Source organism: Rhynchophorus ferrugineus, unplaced genomic scaffold, assembly GCF_030347505.1.
Source record: "Rhynchophorus ferrugineus isolate W39M unplaced genomic scaffold, kcgeb_rfMv2 rfM6, whole genome shotgun sequence".
NCBI classification, from domain to species: domain Eukaryota; kingdom Metazoa; phylum Arthropoda; class Insecta; order Coleoptera; family Curculionidae; genus Rhynchophorus; species Rhynchophorus ferrugineus.
The window spans coordinates 16,550,775-16,569,597 of NW_027472585.1; the positions used below are offsets into that span (position 1 = coordinate 16,550,775).

The 18,823-nt window shown below is 37.4% G+C and overlaps 1 protein-coding gene across 12 annotated transcripts in view; it reads left to right on the top strand.

Annotated features, from left to right (window-relative positions):
- The window catches only part of LOC143198196 (uncharacterized), an 80,128-nt gene extending 62,535 nt beyond the window's left edge, over positions 1-17,593 (top strand). For 2 of the 12 annotated variants that reach the window (XM_076407295.1, XM_076407302.1), the window contains 17 exons: positions 276-428; positions 2,127-2,181; positions 2,238-2,311; positions 2,373-2,701; positions 2,764-3,117; positions 3,175-6,242; positions 6,296-6,403; positions 7,460-7,542; positions 7,597-7,769; positions 8,281-8,776; positions 10,039-10,719; positions 12,058-12,111; positions 12,202-12,381; positions 12,441-12,573; positions 12,908-13,057; positions 15,468-15,737; positions 15,794-17,593. In XM_076407295.1, coding sequence (XP_076263410.1) covers positions 276-428; positions 2,127-2,181; positions 2,238-2,311; positions 2,373-2,701; positions 2,764-3,117; positions 3,175-6,242; positions 6,296-6,403; positions 7,460-7,542; positions 7,597-7,769; positions 8,281-8,776; positions 10,039-10,719; positions 12,058-12,111; positions 12,202-12,381; positions 12,441-12,573; positions 12,908-13,057; positions 15,468-15,737; positions 15,794-16,263 — 6,831 coding nt within the window. In that variant the 3' untranslated portion in view covers positions 16,264-17,593. Of the gene's footprint in view, positions 1-275; positions 429-2,126; positions 2,182-2,237; positions 2,312-2,372; positions 2,702-2,763; positions 3,118-3,174; positions 6,243-6,295; positions 6,404-7,459; positions 7,543-7,596; positions 7,770-8,280; positions 8,777-10,038; positions 10,720-12,057; positions 12,112-12,201; positions 12,382-12,440; positions 12,574-12,907; positions 13,058-15,467; positions 15,738-15,782 lie in introns of all 12 variants that reach the window. The other 10 variants (XM_076407296.1, XM_076407300.1, XM_076407301.1 and 7 more) reach the window with 10 other exon arrangements.
- The last annotated feature ends 1,230 nt before the right edge of the window (positions 17,594-18,823 follow it).

Sequence of the window (18,823 nt, forward strand, 5' to 3'; positions counted from 1 at the left end):
AGACAGATCGTATCAGTAAACATAAAAATGTTTATGTTTAATTTTAGCCTGTGTCGTTAGCAATGTAAATATTTCGATTTTTGTTTGAAAAAAATTATACAAAATCATAGAAGCACCATTTAACATCGTTATCTCAAACTCGTAGATTTATCTTTTGGTTGCCAGCAGAGTTGAGTCGTAAAAGAATGTGTTATTTTTTATTTTATTTAGTAATTTTCATATAGTCAAGCATGGGAGTGTGTTTTACTAACGATACATTCTGTTTTCGTTTGAAGGAATTCCGTGATAGTCCCGTGGTTGCGTCCGTAGCATCGAACTTGGACCATGGACAAATTAATCCCATAGCAAATGGAGAGTTTACTATTTTCACTCCACTGTCACCACCGCTATATAATAACAATGTCTTCCTAGCCAACGAACAAGTAATAGTAAGTATAAAGTTTGTTTTTATATTAATGTATAAGTATTGTGAATTAGTTTAATAAGACTAACCAATTTACAGTATTTTCTCTAATAGTTTTGTTTTTGAAGAACTTTTTGCCCGGGAATTTACTGATTTCATAGGTAAAATAGAACTAATGTGGTTTTAAAAAACTATTCTCTCGAATGTTTTATAACTATTCCCACACACCCATCTCATTCCTCTAACTATTTTTTTATTAGTCTCTTAGAACGTCAACAATCTGCCCGTGGGCAATAAGTATTATTGTATGATTTCCGTTGTATAATATAACCATCATATCATGTAGAAGATCACTTCAGCAAGTGATCCGCTGTACAATTCATAATCTAAATTTTATTTTAAAGTCTAGTGTGAGATTATAGAGTGAGATTTAATAATCTCTAGAATAAGCTAGAATAGTTTTTAGAATAAGTTAGGATAGACTTTAAAATAACTTAGAATAGAATGAATAAGATTTAGATTATAAGTTGTACAGTAGATCACTTACTGAAGTGATCTTCTACATGCCAGGATAGTTATATTATATAACTGAAATCATATAATAATACTTATTTCCCACGGGCAGATTGTTGACGTTCTAGGAGATTAATAAAAAGAAAATAGAAAAGATATCCGTGTTTTTGTACATGTACGGTGTTTCAAAGAAAAACGATCCCATTACGTAACCGGCAAATATGGCGTGTCAAACATACCTGGAATGACTAATAATGATGTCATGGCTTTGTCACTGAATATTACTTTATTTAGTATATGCCGCTTAATATCGAATATTTTAGCAACAGTGGCATTTTGTTAGGATGGAAATTATTTTTTTTAACTTATCAACTTGTACCTGGAACTTGACACTTGAGTGTGGAAGTGATTAAAGTTTATGGAGAGAACGACGTATATCTGCAGCAATAGAATAACATTAATCTTTAAATTTTCTTCAATCGCAAAACTACTAAATCCACACGCTCAACGACAATTAACCGTTATTGCAGAATCCAAATTTTCCAATGGACACTCTGTATGTTATAAAGCAGAAATGCATGGTGGATAGCAGTTACAACATTATATACATTATATTCGATACTATATATTCGTGAAATAAGTCTTCTATACATTTTCGGAACACATTTTATGGAAATTAGACAAATTGAACTGCGGTACAAAGAAGAAACAGAAAGAAAGATCAGTAACAGATCCTGCATGTGGGTTTAGATTAAGCCACCTACTCGTTAAGAACAAATTAATTTTGCAAAAAAATAACACATAGCGAGTCTCAATGACTTAGGCTGTGGAATGTATCTCGGTATATATACATAACAATCAAATTGCGTTAAACCTGTTTACATTGCCTCTTCACTACTTTTCAATATAACAGAAGATTCAATTATGTAGAGTATTTAACAAGACACGATGTTGACTATATTTTTTGCTGATATGAATGGAGAGTCTTCTCATCAAATTATATACTGGTTTAAGAATAAAGAGAAGACCAAGAGGTGTTGGAAACAGACGATGTTCAATAATTTAGGATCAGTAATACCGAATTAATTGTGATAAAATATATTGTTTTATAATAAAAAGATCTTTAAAACCTCTTTACAATTAATTCACACAGCTTATATGTGCGCAAATAACAATTGAATGTTATTGTAACAACTTTATTTCTTTCCAGACTCGTACATCGGATGATTATGTTTATGGTGATATTGATGTCAGTTTTTGGTTTGGTGAGTCATGTCGGAATAAATTCGATGAATTTTTCATGACATTCGTTCGATTTCAGACCCTTCTAAGAAAGACTTTCCCCGTATCAAACTAAAATACATTAAGGAACTCGGAAAAGGATGGTTTGGAAAGGTATGCAGGACATCATCATATTCATGTTTTATTTAGATTATCTTATGATTTGTTCATTCAGGTGGTGGAAGGAGCAGCACAGGATTTAGATACTGGCAAGACATGGACACCAGTCGTGGTCAGGATCTTGGATGCGGCCTCCGACGCTCGCCAGAGGGTGCTGTTCTTGAACGACGCCTCCATGTACCTGGCGCCCGAGCATCCGAGTCTGTTGAGTCTGAAAGGTCGGTGTGTCGGAGCGGCGCCGCTGTTGCTCCTCCAGGAGTCCTGCCCACTTGGTGACCTAAAAGCCCGGCTTAGGAACGTGGGTGCTGAGGATAAAGCGTTGCAGTGGTGCTGCGAAGTCACGTCAGCCTTAAGACATCTGCACGATCATGGTTTGGTACATCAGTAAGTGCACTTTGATCGACATTACCTTAACCGAGCTCTACAACGCCATTTGTACATTTCAGTGATTTGGCTGCGAGAAATTGTCTTCTGACGGATAACCTAACGCTAAAGATAGGAGATTATGGCCTGGGACCGTCGAAATACCCGGAAGACTACTATAAAGGAGGCGAACCCCTGGTACCTGTACGTTGGAGATCTCCCGAATCGCTCGAGTGTACCCCCACCACCATCCAGCCTCGTAAAATGACACCAGACGCGAACGTGTGGTCTCTGGGCGTGGTGTTGTGGGAGATATGCGAGAACGGCGCCCAGCCTTATGGTGATTTGGATGATGACGATGTCATTTCTAGGGTGTTCGGAGTGGAACAGTTACGACTTGGAAAACCGAGCAAGTCAGAAATGTACACCGATTACATGTATGTTCTTTTTTATGACGGATAAGACGGAATTTTTATTATACCCATCTGTTTCAGATATCGCTTGATCCAGTTGTGTTGGAGCAACATAGAGACGCGGCCTAAAATAGCACAAATCGACATCATGCTCTCCGATCTGCTTCAGGTGTACCGGAACACGAAGAACCAGATCCCCAATGCCACCAACGACTTCGATCAGAGATGGGAATCGCTGAAGCCGAACACCATCGTCAAAACCGATAATTACACGGTAAGCATCATCATGGAACCCCACGACGCTGTCATCTCCAAACCGATGTCGCCCAGCTTGAACAATCTTCACGGCTCCCTCGACAATCTCGTCAGCGCCCAACCGATGGAGTCGTGGCTGCAGGACATCGGAGACGCCAGTTACGTGAAGGGCGTGTCGGAGGCGATCAAAACGTTGGACACCGCCTTGGAATTGGAAAACATATCCACCAGCTCGGACCACAGTGCCAAACCCAACGTGGATTTCAAATTGGGGCCGTCGATATTTTCCGCGAACGAGAAAACGCCGGATTCTCCGAATCAGAATGACAGTCTGACGGATAGTATGATCTTCAAGCAACCGGGGAGCAGCGAGAGCGAGACCGAAGAGGAGAACTGGAAGAAGAAGGTGGAGCGAGGCGCTTACACCGAGAAGGTCAAGTTAAAATCGCGATCCGTCGCTGATCTGATGGTGCTAACCCACGTCGATTACTCAGAATCCGAGTCCGAGACGCCATTGCCCAGTCTGGACTATAGAGCGAATAAAAGCGGGAAGAAATCAAACTTGGAGTCGGCGGGTTTGAGTTTCAGTAGCGAAGGGAATTTGTTGAGCGTGGAGAACACCTTCGAGGAGGAATTACGAAAATTACAACTGGAACGAAGAGACAGTTTACTGTTCGTGCCCGACAGCAGCAGCAGAAATAATTCGAACCTGAGCTTACTGCACGAGCTCAACAGTCCTAGCGAGATCAAGCCGGTGAATCAAGTATTCAACGTCTACAACGTCACCATCGACAAGTTTGGGCCCTTGAATACCAGCGGCTCGAAGTTGGCGGAGATCATCGGGATCGGCGACGACAGCAGGAGCTTTAGCAGGCAGGACAGTGAGAACAAAAGCGACCTGGGCTACGCCACATTGCACAACAGCGAGCGGAACAGCGACTTCGGTAGCGTAGACGGCGAGCAACTGCTTGACGATCGGATCGGCTGCATCAAAAATGAAATAGAGGAACGGCTCAGGAACTGCGAGCCGGCCAAGATGCCCGAAGAACCGACGGACACAGAGGACAAGCAGCGGCATCCCAATGATTTCATCGACGTGTCTGTCGGGCAAAAGCAGAATCTGCCCGACATCATAGCTAGCCTAGACCAAGAGCAGAATCAAAACAGTTTCGACTTGATCGAATCGAATTCGTTGCAGTTCAACGAATGTATCTATGTGGACGAGATAAGGGACGTCTGCCAGCAGTTTATCGAGGAGGAAAGAAACGAAAATCAAAATAACTTACCTCAACCCGACGATTTAGTACAAAACGAGGAATCTCGCGAAGGCGCGTCAAGCGATCGTCAGTCGGCGCTCGTACTAGTCCCCAAATTATCTGATATCATTCGAAATAATAAGGATTTAATGAGTGTGCTTACGAGCCCTGATAAGCAAGGCAAACAGATCGGAGCGGTTCAAGATTGCGAAATAACTCTTAAGGAATCTCAGAATGTACCTGATTTTTGTAGTGAAACTGTTGAAAATGTAAAAAGTAGTCATAGTGTAAATACAAACGATATCGAAGATTTCTTCATTATGAAAATATCAAGTGCGCCAGACATATCCCGCAAGACCTCCGTCGGTTCGAACTCATCTGCTTCGTCCAGGGAGCAGGTGTTCAGCGAGAGTTTCGTGCCGGAATTGAAGCAGAGTTTCGTGGAGGGACCAAAGATCGAACGGCTGACACCGCCACCCCCTACTAAAATACTCAGCGATAGCGGGACCTATAAGGACCTGGATTCCGTATTCCGAGTTGAGGAGGAAGCCGACGAGAACGACTCCGCCAGCGAGTGTTCCGAAGATTTCAGCGCCAATTCCATATCAGGTGACGTCACCAGCGATACCACCGAGAAAGAAGTGGACGAAGATAACTATCTCAGCACCGACGACGAATCGGGCATACCTAAAGAACTCGATTATATCGAAAGTAATAGGTCGAGTCCCGTCGAAGATATCAGCGAAAATTTATATCGAATGGATACGGACAGTGATTCGAAAAAAGACACCAATCTACAAGTAGCATCTTTCCTGAACGAAGAACGGAAACAAGCTTCCCTCAGTTACACTGAGGTCGGTAGCAAAAACACACCGTTGACTCGTGAAGAAAATACCGAACCGGAACCCTCATCAATTGATAGTTTATTAAATTCCAATAATGCACTGGATTCGAATGAAGAACAAGACAGTAATCCCATACAAGTAATTGTGGAAACAACCGATAAAACTCCGGAATCTCTGAATGTTACAGAAGCGAAGCCAAGAGTGGCTTTTGATATCAGCAAAGATCAGGATGAAATGATACCCAACACTTTGACTCATCACACACTATGCACAAGTACCCCGTTCAGGAAAAAGCAAGAAATATCCTTCAACACCGAGAGTCCCTACTCCAGTTTGAACTTGTTTGATGCCCCCCAAGAGGTGAAAGGTCAAGAAGGAACCATGGAATTCTCATCAAATTTCGTTCCGTTAGAATCCCAGCCCATTAATCCTCAGGCTAAACTCAACTACTCGCTTGAAACCTGGGACAACTTCCTGGGGAAATCGTTCGATTCTAATAGGGCGAGCAACGAGAACTTGTTCGACAGTTTCTCGTCAGAACCACAAAGTATGTTGTTTATAGAAGATGGTAACCAAAAAATAGCAGAGGAACGTGGCGAGACTCAGAATAACACCTACGTCATGGAAGCTCGAGGCGACGCTACCTTCAACAAAAACGGGACGTTTGTGAAAGAGGAGAGGAACGACGGGACATTTGTGAAAGACGAGAGAAACGACGGAACGTTCGTCAAAGAAGAGAGGAAGGACGGGACGTTTGTTTTGGAGCACGACGATAATTCCGAGTCCCCTGAAGGTAATTTATTTGACGTATTATTTTGAATTGCGTTAACTGTGTTTTTGCGCCAGATAAAGGGAACAGTAGATGGGAATCTGGAGGTGGATGGTTTTTACATCCCCAGTCAAACAACGATAAGTTGTCGGGTAACATTGAACCCCAACCAAGTACCAGTAAAGGTAAATATATGTCTAAACAAAGCATGACGCACCAGATATTATGACCTAGAGAAGTTCCCAATTCTTGGTTAGCTTTGTTACCTCTTCATATAATATTTATATCTTCATATCTTAATATTGATATTTTAAAATGGATCTAATGTTTTCTTCCCTTTTAATTTACAATTGCATGCAATCCCGATACAGAAAAGTACTAATATATGCAACACGATTGAAAGTTTAAATGATAATATCCCAAATATTTGTTTAAATAGAATCTGCTTAACAACTTATTGAAACCATGATGATAACACTCTAAGTTATGTATAATAAAACATTGTTGTCCATAATTTTTCTAAAATAACTTACATTTTTGGAGTAGGTCTGTCTTAAATAGTTGTACAAAATATTTCCTGATTTCCATTAGACTTTGAACCTGTGCTTGTTATTGATCTTATTAACTGCATTTGCATGTGTTACACATATTTCTATTCAAATGAGTATGTATCAAAATTAAAGTTTGATATAAAGAACTTTAAATAAATTGTTAGAAATAAATAAGTGCTAATGATACCAGTTAAAATCTCACGAAAATAATGCATCAATGTGTTGATGTAGGTCCAAAATTGTTGTGCAAGATCTTTTCCCATTTACGCCAGCCTTATTACGTTGTTTTTCACATTGTTTGCCTGTTTTCTTATATCGTTACACGAATGGAATTAATATTTAATGCTGATGACTCACAAAGATCGCTTAAATTTTTTCTGGTCAAAGATGACTATACTGCATTTTTTTAGTGTAATATACAGGTGTGTTTTAAATAGTATAACGTTTGCTATTAATCATCAACAAGATAGCTATTGTATATAAACACCGAGGTTAATTGGACTCCCTCTCTTAATAACCTCTAATTAAAATTTCACTTATTAACGTCTCTATAACGTGTATATTAATTATTGAAAGATGTAGATGTGGCCCTATAATTTCCATGCAGGAAATTAGAGATAAAGTTGTAAATAATACCAATTGTTGCTTCGTTACATAAGCTGTTGAATAAACTTGTGGCTTTGTTTACAGGCAGTTATGTTGGGTTTGGACGGGATGACGAAATAATGGCGGCAATTAGGAATGAACTGTTGGAGAAATTGCCACACGCTCAGGTAGTGGCATGTTGTTTGTTTAGGGATTCCAATTAAAACACCGTACATTTGCAGGGCGCGTCTCACGAAGCCGTCAAAGAGGAAGATGAACTCGATCAGACTGAGAGAAACGAGGTCTTCCTGAGGTACAACGTGTACAATACACCGCTGTCCCCCATTCCCGAAGAGAGTTTCGAGGAGGACGATGATGACGATCAGCCCACCACAGAGAACACGAACACGCAAAAGTAAGTGCTGTTTGATGCATATATCTTTCGGTGTGTTTCTTTTTATCAATACCATCACGCTTCGTACTAAGTCATCTGTCTGTGTCTCATTGGTGCTGCATTAATTCCTTTATCATTTCTTAGGCCTGCATTAAAACGCAAACGCATCCAGACATTGGAAGCTTGTATTACTCAATAGGGGTGGCTGTGGTGTTTTTATCATTTACTTTTACTATTATTTTTAACATTATGTATAAGTCTTTTGATTCTGTAATGTTACAGTGTGTCTTGTAATTATTTTAACATAGCAACTCTTATGCCTTTTGCTTTCGACATTTAATTTTTGTCATTTTTTTAAAATATACTCTAATGTGCAGTTCGCAAGCTTGTTTTTTGTTTTTTTACCTCTGCTTTTTCGATGGCGTACCAGCACGCGTACCGTCGTCGTTCTACTATCTCGTTAGCGTTAGTGTAAGTAAGGAAACTCTTGCGCACCATTCAACCCCTGTGTGCTAAATGGTGTCACTTTTAGATTGGACGATACCGATAGCGATTGGTCAGATCAAGGTGAGCCCGATGGTCCCGCGATATTGTCGTCGCAAACCAACGAGAGTCCCTTGAGAGTTCCTAATCACCGACACACGCCCAGTCAGGATTCCTGCTGCTCCAACGACACACTGTTCAACTTGGAGGATTTTGCTTGCGCGAACGATAAAGAAACCCCGCTGCCCGAACCAGATCCTGACGATAACCTGTACGATTTAGACCACGTGGCGTTTTTTGCGGATGATGTAAAGGAAGTCACCGAGAGCAGCGCCAACGAGACGTACGTCGCCAGAGAGCAAACGGCCAATTTGGAGGAGGAAAGCAAAACCGAACCGGTACTATTAGTGGAATCGCCGGAGGCTTCGCAAATCTCTCGCCCGGATATTCTGGAGTGTAGTCGGGACTCTACGGGTGATTTTTTGGACAGTGAAAGGAATCATACGTCCAGTGTTGACGTCAGACTGTGTTTCATTCAAAAACAGGTAAAGTTATACGATATATTCCTTTATAAAAATCATGATGAAATCTATCGGTTCTGTGACTTTACTAGGCAGTATTGAGTTGACAAGAAAGTAATTACGGTATTAACTAGGTCACCAACCACACTTTATAGTAACATATCCTAGTTGATTTTTAATAAATATGCATCATACTGCATAAAAATGAGGTCTACGATAATACAGAATATTTTATTTTCAATCACCGTAGTAATGCCAGCTATTTATTTGAAAGAAAATTGTTAGGGACTTATAGCCATTTTTATTTTATGTATTGGTTTCCAAATTCCGGCCTTGTTTTAGATATATTGATTCAAATTAGGTGATGTTTCGCAGTCGTTACAGGAGGGCAGCACTTTATTTAACTGGTTCTCTTTTACTCTGAACTTTCATTTTAGTTCTTTTATCTCGTATCCCAGAGTTGGAACATATTTTCCTTCATATTCAATACATTTGTCATGTATCCAAAGTTGACAAAAGATAGGTTGAACCCAATCTTGGCAAAAATTGACGCAAATAGCTGGCGGTTCGTCATCGTCATCACTGTCAGATAGCGTTTTTAAATAATTTTTAATCTGTGTGGCTTTTGTTTACTTCATTTTTGGCTACGATTTTTTCAATACCATCAATTCTTTTCAACTATGTTGGAGGGAGAAATATTAACGGGCATATCCGTTTTAGTGTTATTTATGTTACGGTCGTCAACATTGACCTGAACGATTGCGGCCATAATTCCTAATTTTTTGGGAGTGATGGCCACCTCAGTCACGTTTCAAAATATGAGCGCTTGTGGCTATTTTGAATTTGACTTGGTATTAATACGCTATGGTATTTTTTTGTAAATATTTTCGGGCAGATTACTGTATACTACTAGAGTGTCTGTCACTTCCGCTTTATTCTTCCGTTAAGAAACAAATTATTTATTAATTTAGACATCAATTTTCTAAAATATCATTTTTGTAAGTGTATCCTAAAAGCACTTAAAAGTTTGCACTTAATATATTAAGAGCATACATTTGAAAATACCTTTTATTGCCTTTCTGTTAATTTCCAAAAAAAAGTTGGCGTACTTCATCTATCTCGCTATTATCGAGTAGACAAAGTCACTTTTTCGTCTTTTCAATATATGCTGATTTAATATTCATGATTTATTTCAGCCTTAGTGCAAGTATTTTTGGTTCGTTCTAACGGCATGATATTGTTATTTCTGCTCTCTGACACATAGTGAAGCTAACTTTTTATTTTAGGTTGCGCCCTTACCATCTCCCGAAGACAAACCCTGGAAATCACTGCCAGCCTCACTACTGTCTTTCGATAAGTACACCCAAAACTCACTAATTCCTGAGCACGTGGAGAGTACCTCCGAGAGCACAGAGGACAGTAAGGTTACGAACGAAAATTTAAATTTGAACGAGTGTGTTAACGATGAAGTAATTAACGATAACGAAACAGCGACTAACGCCGTTGTCGAGAATGAATCTCCCTCGGACCAGGACCTTGATACTAATGTCCACGACGAGAAGCAAGGTTCCAACAGCGACGATACTGGTGTTTACATAAACATCCCTTCTTCAAGCTCCTTGATACCCGTGGAAACGCCGGTGTATGAAAATGTTATTGATCCTTCAGACATTATTAACGAGGCCGATTATGTAAACGCAATTAATATGGAGAATAAGAAACATAATGAGGTGTTGATGGACGAGAAGGAAGAACAAATTTACGAGAACAGCATCCCCCAGAAAGAAAATATAAACATGGAAACCGATCATGATATTCTTGGGGTCTTAACTGACATAAGATTCAATGGACCCCTGGATAATCAACTGATGTCTACATCGTTCAGCGAAAGTAATGAACCGGACGAACAGGATTGGGACAGTGGTTCAGATACTCGATCAAGCTCAAGCGGAGAGTTTATATGGAAGGTATGTTATAACTAGTAGTTTGGAGCCTCTGTAGTGGTGTTTTTATATTTTGGATGATCGTAAGTCCTCGTCCTGTCATGTTAAAATAACATTTATGAGTTTTTGCTAAGGTATTGCTGTAACATAATATTTATTTTCTATACTAATCTAATCTACTTTAAACAAGGTGGGAGTGTTTTGATTTCCTCGGTAAATAACAACATAGCTGAATAAATAAGCAATATATAATAACAGAATGATGCATTGAGATAATCAGATTTATATTTACAAGAATTTATTTTCATGATACCACTTTGTGAAAGACAGACTTTAGTAAAACCTTGTCTAGTAATTTTGAAATTATACTGTAGTTGATTAAGTTTACTATGTTTTTTTTTTGGTAAAAGAGTAATACTAATTGTATATGTTTTTAAAATTTGTTCTGTTACGTTAACTATGAAAGTATACCAATTATCATTAGCCTGTTTGCTTTAGTTCCCTTCCTCCAATATCTATCAAATTGAATTTAAAAATTAAAAGAACATAATTGATAATTCTCATTTGTATTTATATTTTGATGCAATTCTTTGTCAGTTTTATTTTTTAACATTATGATTGTCTTAATCTCAAGTCTCAATAAAATTCCAACTGTCTAATGTTTGTCCTCACAGCCATAACAAATGCATATATAATTGAAAGTCGAGTTCTTTGAAAGTTAAATGAAGCCGCAATGAAAGCCGCACAAAACTACATATGTAATATAAGTGATTATGTGTTGTGATTACAAATTCTGCAACTAACATTAAGTTGCGTTAATGAAACAGTATGCAAAATGGTGAATGCGCCGTGCCAAATAATTTCATTATTTGTAACATAACTTTTCTATTTTTTTGCTCCATATGAATGGAAATGCAATTAACTATGCTAATAACCTTAAAGAGTAACGCAGTTTTCATTTATTAATATATAAGGTAAACAATATGACACAATTTTATTTTATCTGTTATTAAAAATCATCAATATATTTTTGTTGGAGACTTATTTATGCAATATAATATTAATTTTCTATATTAATCTAATCTGTTCTAAAAAAGTCATCAAAACACTATTTTATTTACAAGTAACGAGGACATATTTTTATTTTTTTCCCATGCTATAAAATACTCAACTTCTTATTTTAAATTATTCTCTATTAATTAATATTTTTCTGTATTGATAAATTACTGAATGGAAAATGATCGGAGTACACTATTTTCAGAGTAAAGTTAATTGACTTTGTGCTTATTCCCCTTTTCCTTGTATATTTATTCTGTTTTGTGTCGTATGTAATATTATGTTTTTGTGATATCCCCTATATAGGAGGGGGAGCATGAGGAATCGCTGAAAGCCCTCAGAGCTGCGCCTCACGATATGGTAAGCATTCCCAAACCTTGTAAATAACACTCGGTGTAATCCTTTACAAAAGCACGGTCTTGTTCCATTGACTGTATTTTTCTTGATTAGTTGGAAGATATTAAACCCATGGAGGAAATAGTGGAGGAACTTACCGATAGTGACGTGAGCACCAGCAGCGATGAGGATGGAGAAACACCGGAGTTCGTTCCTTCTGCTTGGGACAAGTATGCCACTCCAACGAAGTCTGCGTTACGATCACCGGAAAAAAGCCTGGAAAGGTCAGAACACGTGAGTGTAATATGTTACAGCTATTTTATCTTATATATAACACGGTTGATTTGTTCCAGAAGAAGTCGAAAGGAGTGTGGTTTAAAAAACAAAAATATCATTGTGTATATGAGTACCCCAGAGAACCAGAAAGTCCTGTCCTGCAGAGTCAGGACTTATGGAAAGCTCAAACCGATTTCAGCCCTTTCACTGGTAAGTTTTAGGGGTTCTTATACCGTCACAATAACCAAAGTTCATAAATTCATTCATATTTTGAAGGGAATTTTAAATATTATGTATGAGTTAATGAACTTATCTAATATGGCCGTGGGTAGCTTCATTCTTCTTCAAACATTCACGTTCTTCTTATTTCATCTTATCTACTTTACTGGTAGTTCTTTTAGATGTCTCACTAGTTCATTTACTTTCATCTTCTCCGTTAGAATCACTGCACCCAATAATATTATCATTTATCATCACGTAAATCATATCATTAATGTAGCTCACAGGTTTCATGTTAAATTATTACCATTGGTGATGATTCCAGAGTGGGAATTCGACGCGGAGACCTATCTGCCCCCACCTACCGCCGATAGTGACCTAAATCCGAGTACTTTTACCTTCAAACCTAAAATTAACAACAGTAGATGTAGTTTATATTTCCTTACAAGTGTCGATGATCAGGGTGCAGGTTCAAGTAAGCAACTAATAATTTTTGCTTAGAATTGCTAATCGGGTTCATGTAAAGACTACATGAATTATCATATCAGCCACTCTACTTATTTGGGAATACTAATTTTAGATCATTGGTAAATTGTTCTTAACGTTCAACGTACTTCTTGCCTTACTCTACATTCTTCACTGAGGTTTGAGTATCATTAGTATTAATGCCTTCTTGATCAGATGTTCCGTATGATGAAAGAAATTAAGCAACTTTTGCTGTTGCTCAAAATAATGTAATGTTAATAAACTAGTGCAAATTTAAGTATTACTTTAGCGACTCGCCAATAAAACTTGGCATTAATCCAAAAATGTGTCCAAATTATAACATTAAAGAGCCAACTATATTTTATTCTAATTAAAATAATTCATGCTATTAACTTGGTAATCTTGATAATGATAACAACATTCGTATTTATTTTTTTAATGCAAATTTACATACAAAAACTAACATTATGAACAAGGAAAAAAAATGTTAATCAACCATCAAGGATTGGTATGCTAAGTTTAGGCGTGATGAAATGAGCACCGAAGACGGTGAACGCAGTGGACACCTAAAAGAGGTTGTTACCGACGAAAACAAAAAAAAATCCACAAAATGATTTTCAATGACCGTATATTCAAACAGAATGAAATAGTAGACACTCCAAAGATATTAACTGAACGTGTACATCATATCATTCACGAATGGGTATTATTTGGGTATGAGAAAGTTGTGTGCAAAGTGGGTGCCGCGAGCTCACTTTTGATCAAAAACAACGACGAGTTGATGATTCGGAGTAGTGTTTGAAGATGATCAAGCGCAATAAACCCGAGTTTTCGCGTCGATATGTGACGATGGATGAAACATGGCTCCAACATTTCACTCCGAAGTTCAATCAACAGTCATCCGAGTGGACTGCACATGATGAACCCGCTCCAAAGCATGGGAAAACGCAATAGTCGGCTGGCAATGTTATGGCGTCTGTATTTTGGAATGAGCATGGAATAATTTTCATTGACTACCTTGAAAAAGGAAGGACCATCAACAGCGACTATTACATAGCGTTATTGGACCATTTGAAGAACAAAATCGCCGAAAAACGGCTGCATTTGAAGGAAAAGAAAGTGCTGCTTCACCAAGACAATGCACCGTGTCAAAAATCCATTAATTGGACTTCGAATTGCTTCCTCATCCCCCGTATTCTCCAGATCTGGACGACTATTTCTTGTTCTCAGATTCAAAATAATGCTCAACGAAATTGAGGCCTATTTTTAAGCAAAGGACAAATCGTACTACAAAAATGGTATCGAAAAGTTGGAGAGTCGCTATAATCAGTGTATCACCCTTGAAGGGTATCATGTTGAATAAAAAAAACTAATTTTACCAAAAAAAATGTGTTTTACTATGGTAGGCCGAGGACTTTTAAATTGACTTGTTAGTTGTATCTTTAGTTACGGTATATGTAATTCAGTCTATGGGGTGAGAAAGGTAATAAAATAAGTTTTTGGGTTCAAATTATTTTTACACACACAATTTATTAGACAAGAACAATAAAAACTAGTCTTGTTTCATCCTACATAATCTAAATTAGCTTTTGTCAACAGTAATTAGAATTAGTAATATCAGTATTAAACTTTTAAATAATCATCCTTAGGTTTTAAATTAATTTTAGCATTATAGAAAACGAATGTTTACCATCCATCAGGGGATGGTTCTATTCCAAGATATTTAGAGTGACTTATATTGAGACCAGGGATTAATACTTATTATTTCTCTGCTTTATTAATTAATTTATTTAAGCATTGGCACAAGGTTCATTTAAAATATCGTTCTTTATAATTCTTTCATTTTCACATACCTTCATTCAGTTGTATTATATCAATCTGAATAAGGGATAATCAGAAGAAGCTTAGTCTGGCGAATATGTCGGAACTACAAGGATTTTCCATTCCTGTTGCTAAAGGAATTTTCTAAAGGAATTTCCATTCCTTGCCTAAAATACACTCTAAGTATTTTTCACAATTTTTGTCACACCTGGGCTTTAACTTTTAGTCAATAATTTTTTCAAGCTGCCTAGATGTTTCCCAACTATTAATTAATCAACTCATTGCCGCCCCGCAAGTTAATGTGCAATAATGGTTTTGATTAGTTGTTTGAAACTATTTTAAATCGTTGAAACGAAATTCGTCATTTAGAATATGGTGAAGCAGTATCATCAAAAAGTTTCCCTGAATGTAGGTCATCGTTGATTATAGAACTAAAATTACAGTCGATAGATGGCATTGATAAGAATTAATTCCTGGTTATAATAGTTTGATAGTTGAAATCCAGAACAGCTTTACTTAGAAGTAGAAGATAATGGTAAGTTAGCCCATGCAAACTTCTAATATCACACTTGTTCTAGGCACTGGTGGCAATACCGAAGATGATTTCATGATATCTAGTTCGTCAAGCCCATTCGAGATCAACCCGCTTTGCTCGCAGTTTTTTCCAGGCAACACCAATTGGGTAGAGAACGCGACCCCAGATAGTGGTCTGGAGGACTCCACGCCGGGAAGCGTGAGCGACGCGTCCGAATTCTCCGGTAGTTACCCCACGCGAATCAGACAGGTTTTATCATTGCAGCAACTAGCCGGTGATGTTGTTAAACGTAGCAAGCAAGACGAAAATAAAGGTGAGGAAACCTTGAAGAAAAGAGACGCGAATTATTGATTTAAAGATATGTTTTAGCTTCCAAGGACGCTTTGGGTGGGTTGCGCCATACAAGGAATAAGTTAAAGTTGGATTTGCCTCCTAGTCCCAGCGCTTTTACCTCGAACAGAACCTTCACCATAGAACCAGCACCAGAACCGTTCGTACTCAGGGAAAAGCCGACGTTCTCCACCTTCGGAAAGAGTCGATTCTTGGTTCAGCAGGTGGATACCCCGACGGAGAACAACATCAAGAAAAACGTCTGTTTCGAAGTTCTTCCCTATAAACCCCCTAGTTTTTCCATTCCCGACCAAATAGAGCCAAATGTTAAGCAGGATGTTATATATGAACCTCTGAAGGAAAACTTTGAGGAGATCGGCAGGTTCCATGATAAAAAGGAGGTTTTTAGTAAGGGTGAAGCAAATTTGCTCGATAGTGCCGATGAAGACAGTGGTATAGAGTCGAGTACTTTAGAGAGGAAGGTCACTGAGCACATTGAGCTGAAATAATAGTTGCAAGTCATTGTATTCATTGTATTTATCGGTTCTTTCAATTGATTATTTTATTTTTTGTGATAATAGTAATGGGAAATTTGAGAAAAAGATGTACATGAATTTTTGACACATTGTACACATTGAGCTGAAATAATAGTTCAAGTCATTGTATTCATTGTATTTATCGGTTCTTTCAATTGATTATTTTATTCTTTGTGATAATAGTAATGGGAAATTTGAGAAGAAGATGTACATGAATTTTTGCTCTTCTGTTTCCATCATTATTAGCAATCCGATGAAATCTCTGAACTTTCCTAGATAATGTATCAATTATCTAAAATTATAGTGATTTTCTGATATTAACCAAGGGTTTAAAAAATAGTTTCCGATATATTTCGCTTAATATTGTAATGATCTGAAGAATCTCCATGCCATCAGGGTCCTATTATTATTCTATACAAACCAGCGCCGTTCCGAATCATTTTTGTGTTAATTTTAATGAGAATGATAGACAGGTATCGATTAAATTGTGATTCTTAGACACCATTGTGATACGTATTTTTTAAGTTTTTCGGTTTCAGATTAGCGGTCGTGATTCGTTTAAACTGTTTTCTGTGTGTCGTTCCGTTAGGTTTCATGATCTCTCAGGTCACGCGGTATGTATGTGTTGTTGGGAAAAGACTTAAAACAATTTATACTATTTAATAGGAGGGGCGGGAAGAGAGCGCGAAGGGGGAGGGTTGAATAAGGGAAACAATCAGAAAAAAAAACTTAAAATATATATTTTCCTTACTAATAGATTTAGTATTGGAGTTAGTACAAATGAGACACGTCTCGAGTAGTGGAGGGCCATCGTGTCCTACATAAAAATCAAGAAATGGTAACCCTATACTTTGTGGTAATTTTTATATTGGGACCCAGTATTGTCTTTTTTTCTAATAATATTATAATGTTGCCAATTCATATTAGTATGTACTCACGTATAGTTTTTACTGAAATTTGGCAGTCGAATACTAACGTTCCCCAGGGGACGATTGGTTATACCGTGGGAAGTTAGACTACTATTCTTGTCGTTTCGGCTTTTAAACGCTGTCAAATTTTACGTTTTTTCTAACGAAGGATAATATTCGATTTAAGCATCGATAGGAACCTTATAAAAAGTTTTTAATTATTTTTTAATTTTCTGTAGATAATTGTTGTAGATATATTTATGTCCGTATCGGATTAAAGTAAGTAATGTGATTTGGTTGATGATAATTCTTGTATTAGTAGCGTCGGTATTAATTGTATTACAAGAATAGTGTAGACATAGTTATGTTAATAAATGTTTTATCTAAACCACTAAGATAGATTTTATTCAGATATTCCTAAAATAACATTAAATCAGCAATATTAAATATATCATTAAAAAATAAGTGATAATCGGATGGTGCTAAGTTTGATAAGTATACCGGGTGTGCGAGAACTTTTACTATTTAATTGGCAATAATACATTTTTTGCTGGTTTTGTAGTGATAGTTCACATCAGTTTTATCATTTTATAGTAAATCAATCCCTGTTACTTATGTCAAATGTAAAACATCAAATTATGGTTATTGATATTCCGTTGTGGTTGCTATGTCCACGATCATATCCACTTCCGTCGTCCATGTTATTCTACGCTGAGTTAGTACTTTTTGTCATTACAAAATTGATGCTGTCGTTTTCCTTTAAATTATCGCAATTTTATTAAAACTACAGGGATTTTTGGATCGAATCTCTAATTTCTACATATTTAATTTTTGAATTATGCTATGGAAAATTAATTTAAAAGGTTTTAGTTTTTAACTAATGACGATCCGACAAAACCTAGATGAGATACCTAGTAGCATTTCCGCGAAACATAAATTATGGCGACTGGAAAAGTCAAAAGGGATTTGGCCGATTTTAGTGGAACCTAACTAGCTCCCGGATGGATTTATTTTCAGGCTGCTTCGGTTTTAATTAGAGTCCTTGGAAAAAATTGAGATGAATATCTGGGACATGAATTTCCGGGTTAACTTGGGACTTTTTAATGGATCAGCGAACGTTTAAGGTGTGCCTAAGAAGCTCGTTTGGAATTACGTGAAAGTATCTCACCTGTACTAGTGTAACGAAATTGAAATAGATTTTAGACCCGTATAAGACGTTATCTAAATATATTATGCTGGATATTCAGAATCAGAGGGTTGGCGATATCGGTTTTAGACGGCTGTATCTGTGATAATCAACTAAACCTTTGCTCGAAGAGACCTTTTCTAACCATGGAATGCCAGCTTTCTCAACTTAAAGCTGATAGTCTGGGGGTTGATTTGCAACCTCCTTAAAATGATCTGCTCGAGAGAAGTCAGTTTATTAGTACGATTTATTACTTCGAGCAGACTTAGGTAATTCATACTATGTTCGGTACATTCATTACGTTTTTGACTCTCCCCACCAATAGCAGTTTTTGGTCAAAACATCTTGGTGGGGAAGGCTTTTGAACCTTCTATCCAAAATCGTGTGTTTTCTCAATGTTCAAGTGTTTCAAAACATCTTTAAATACCGGGAAGGTAAG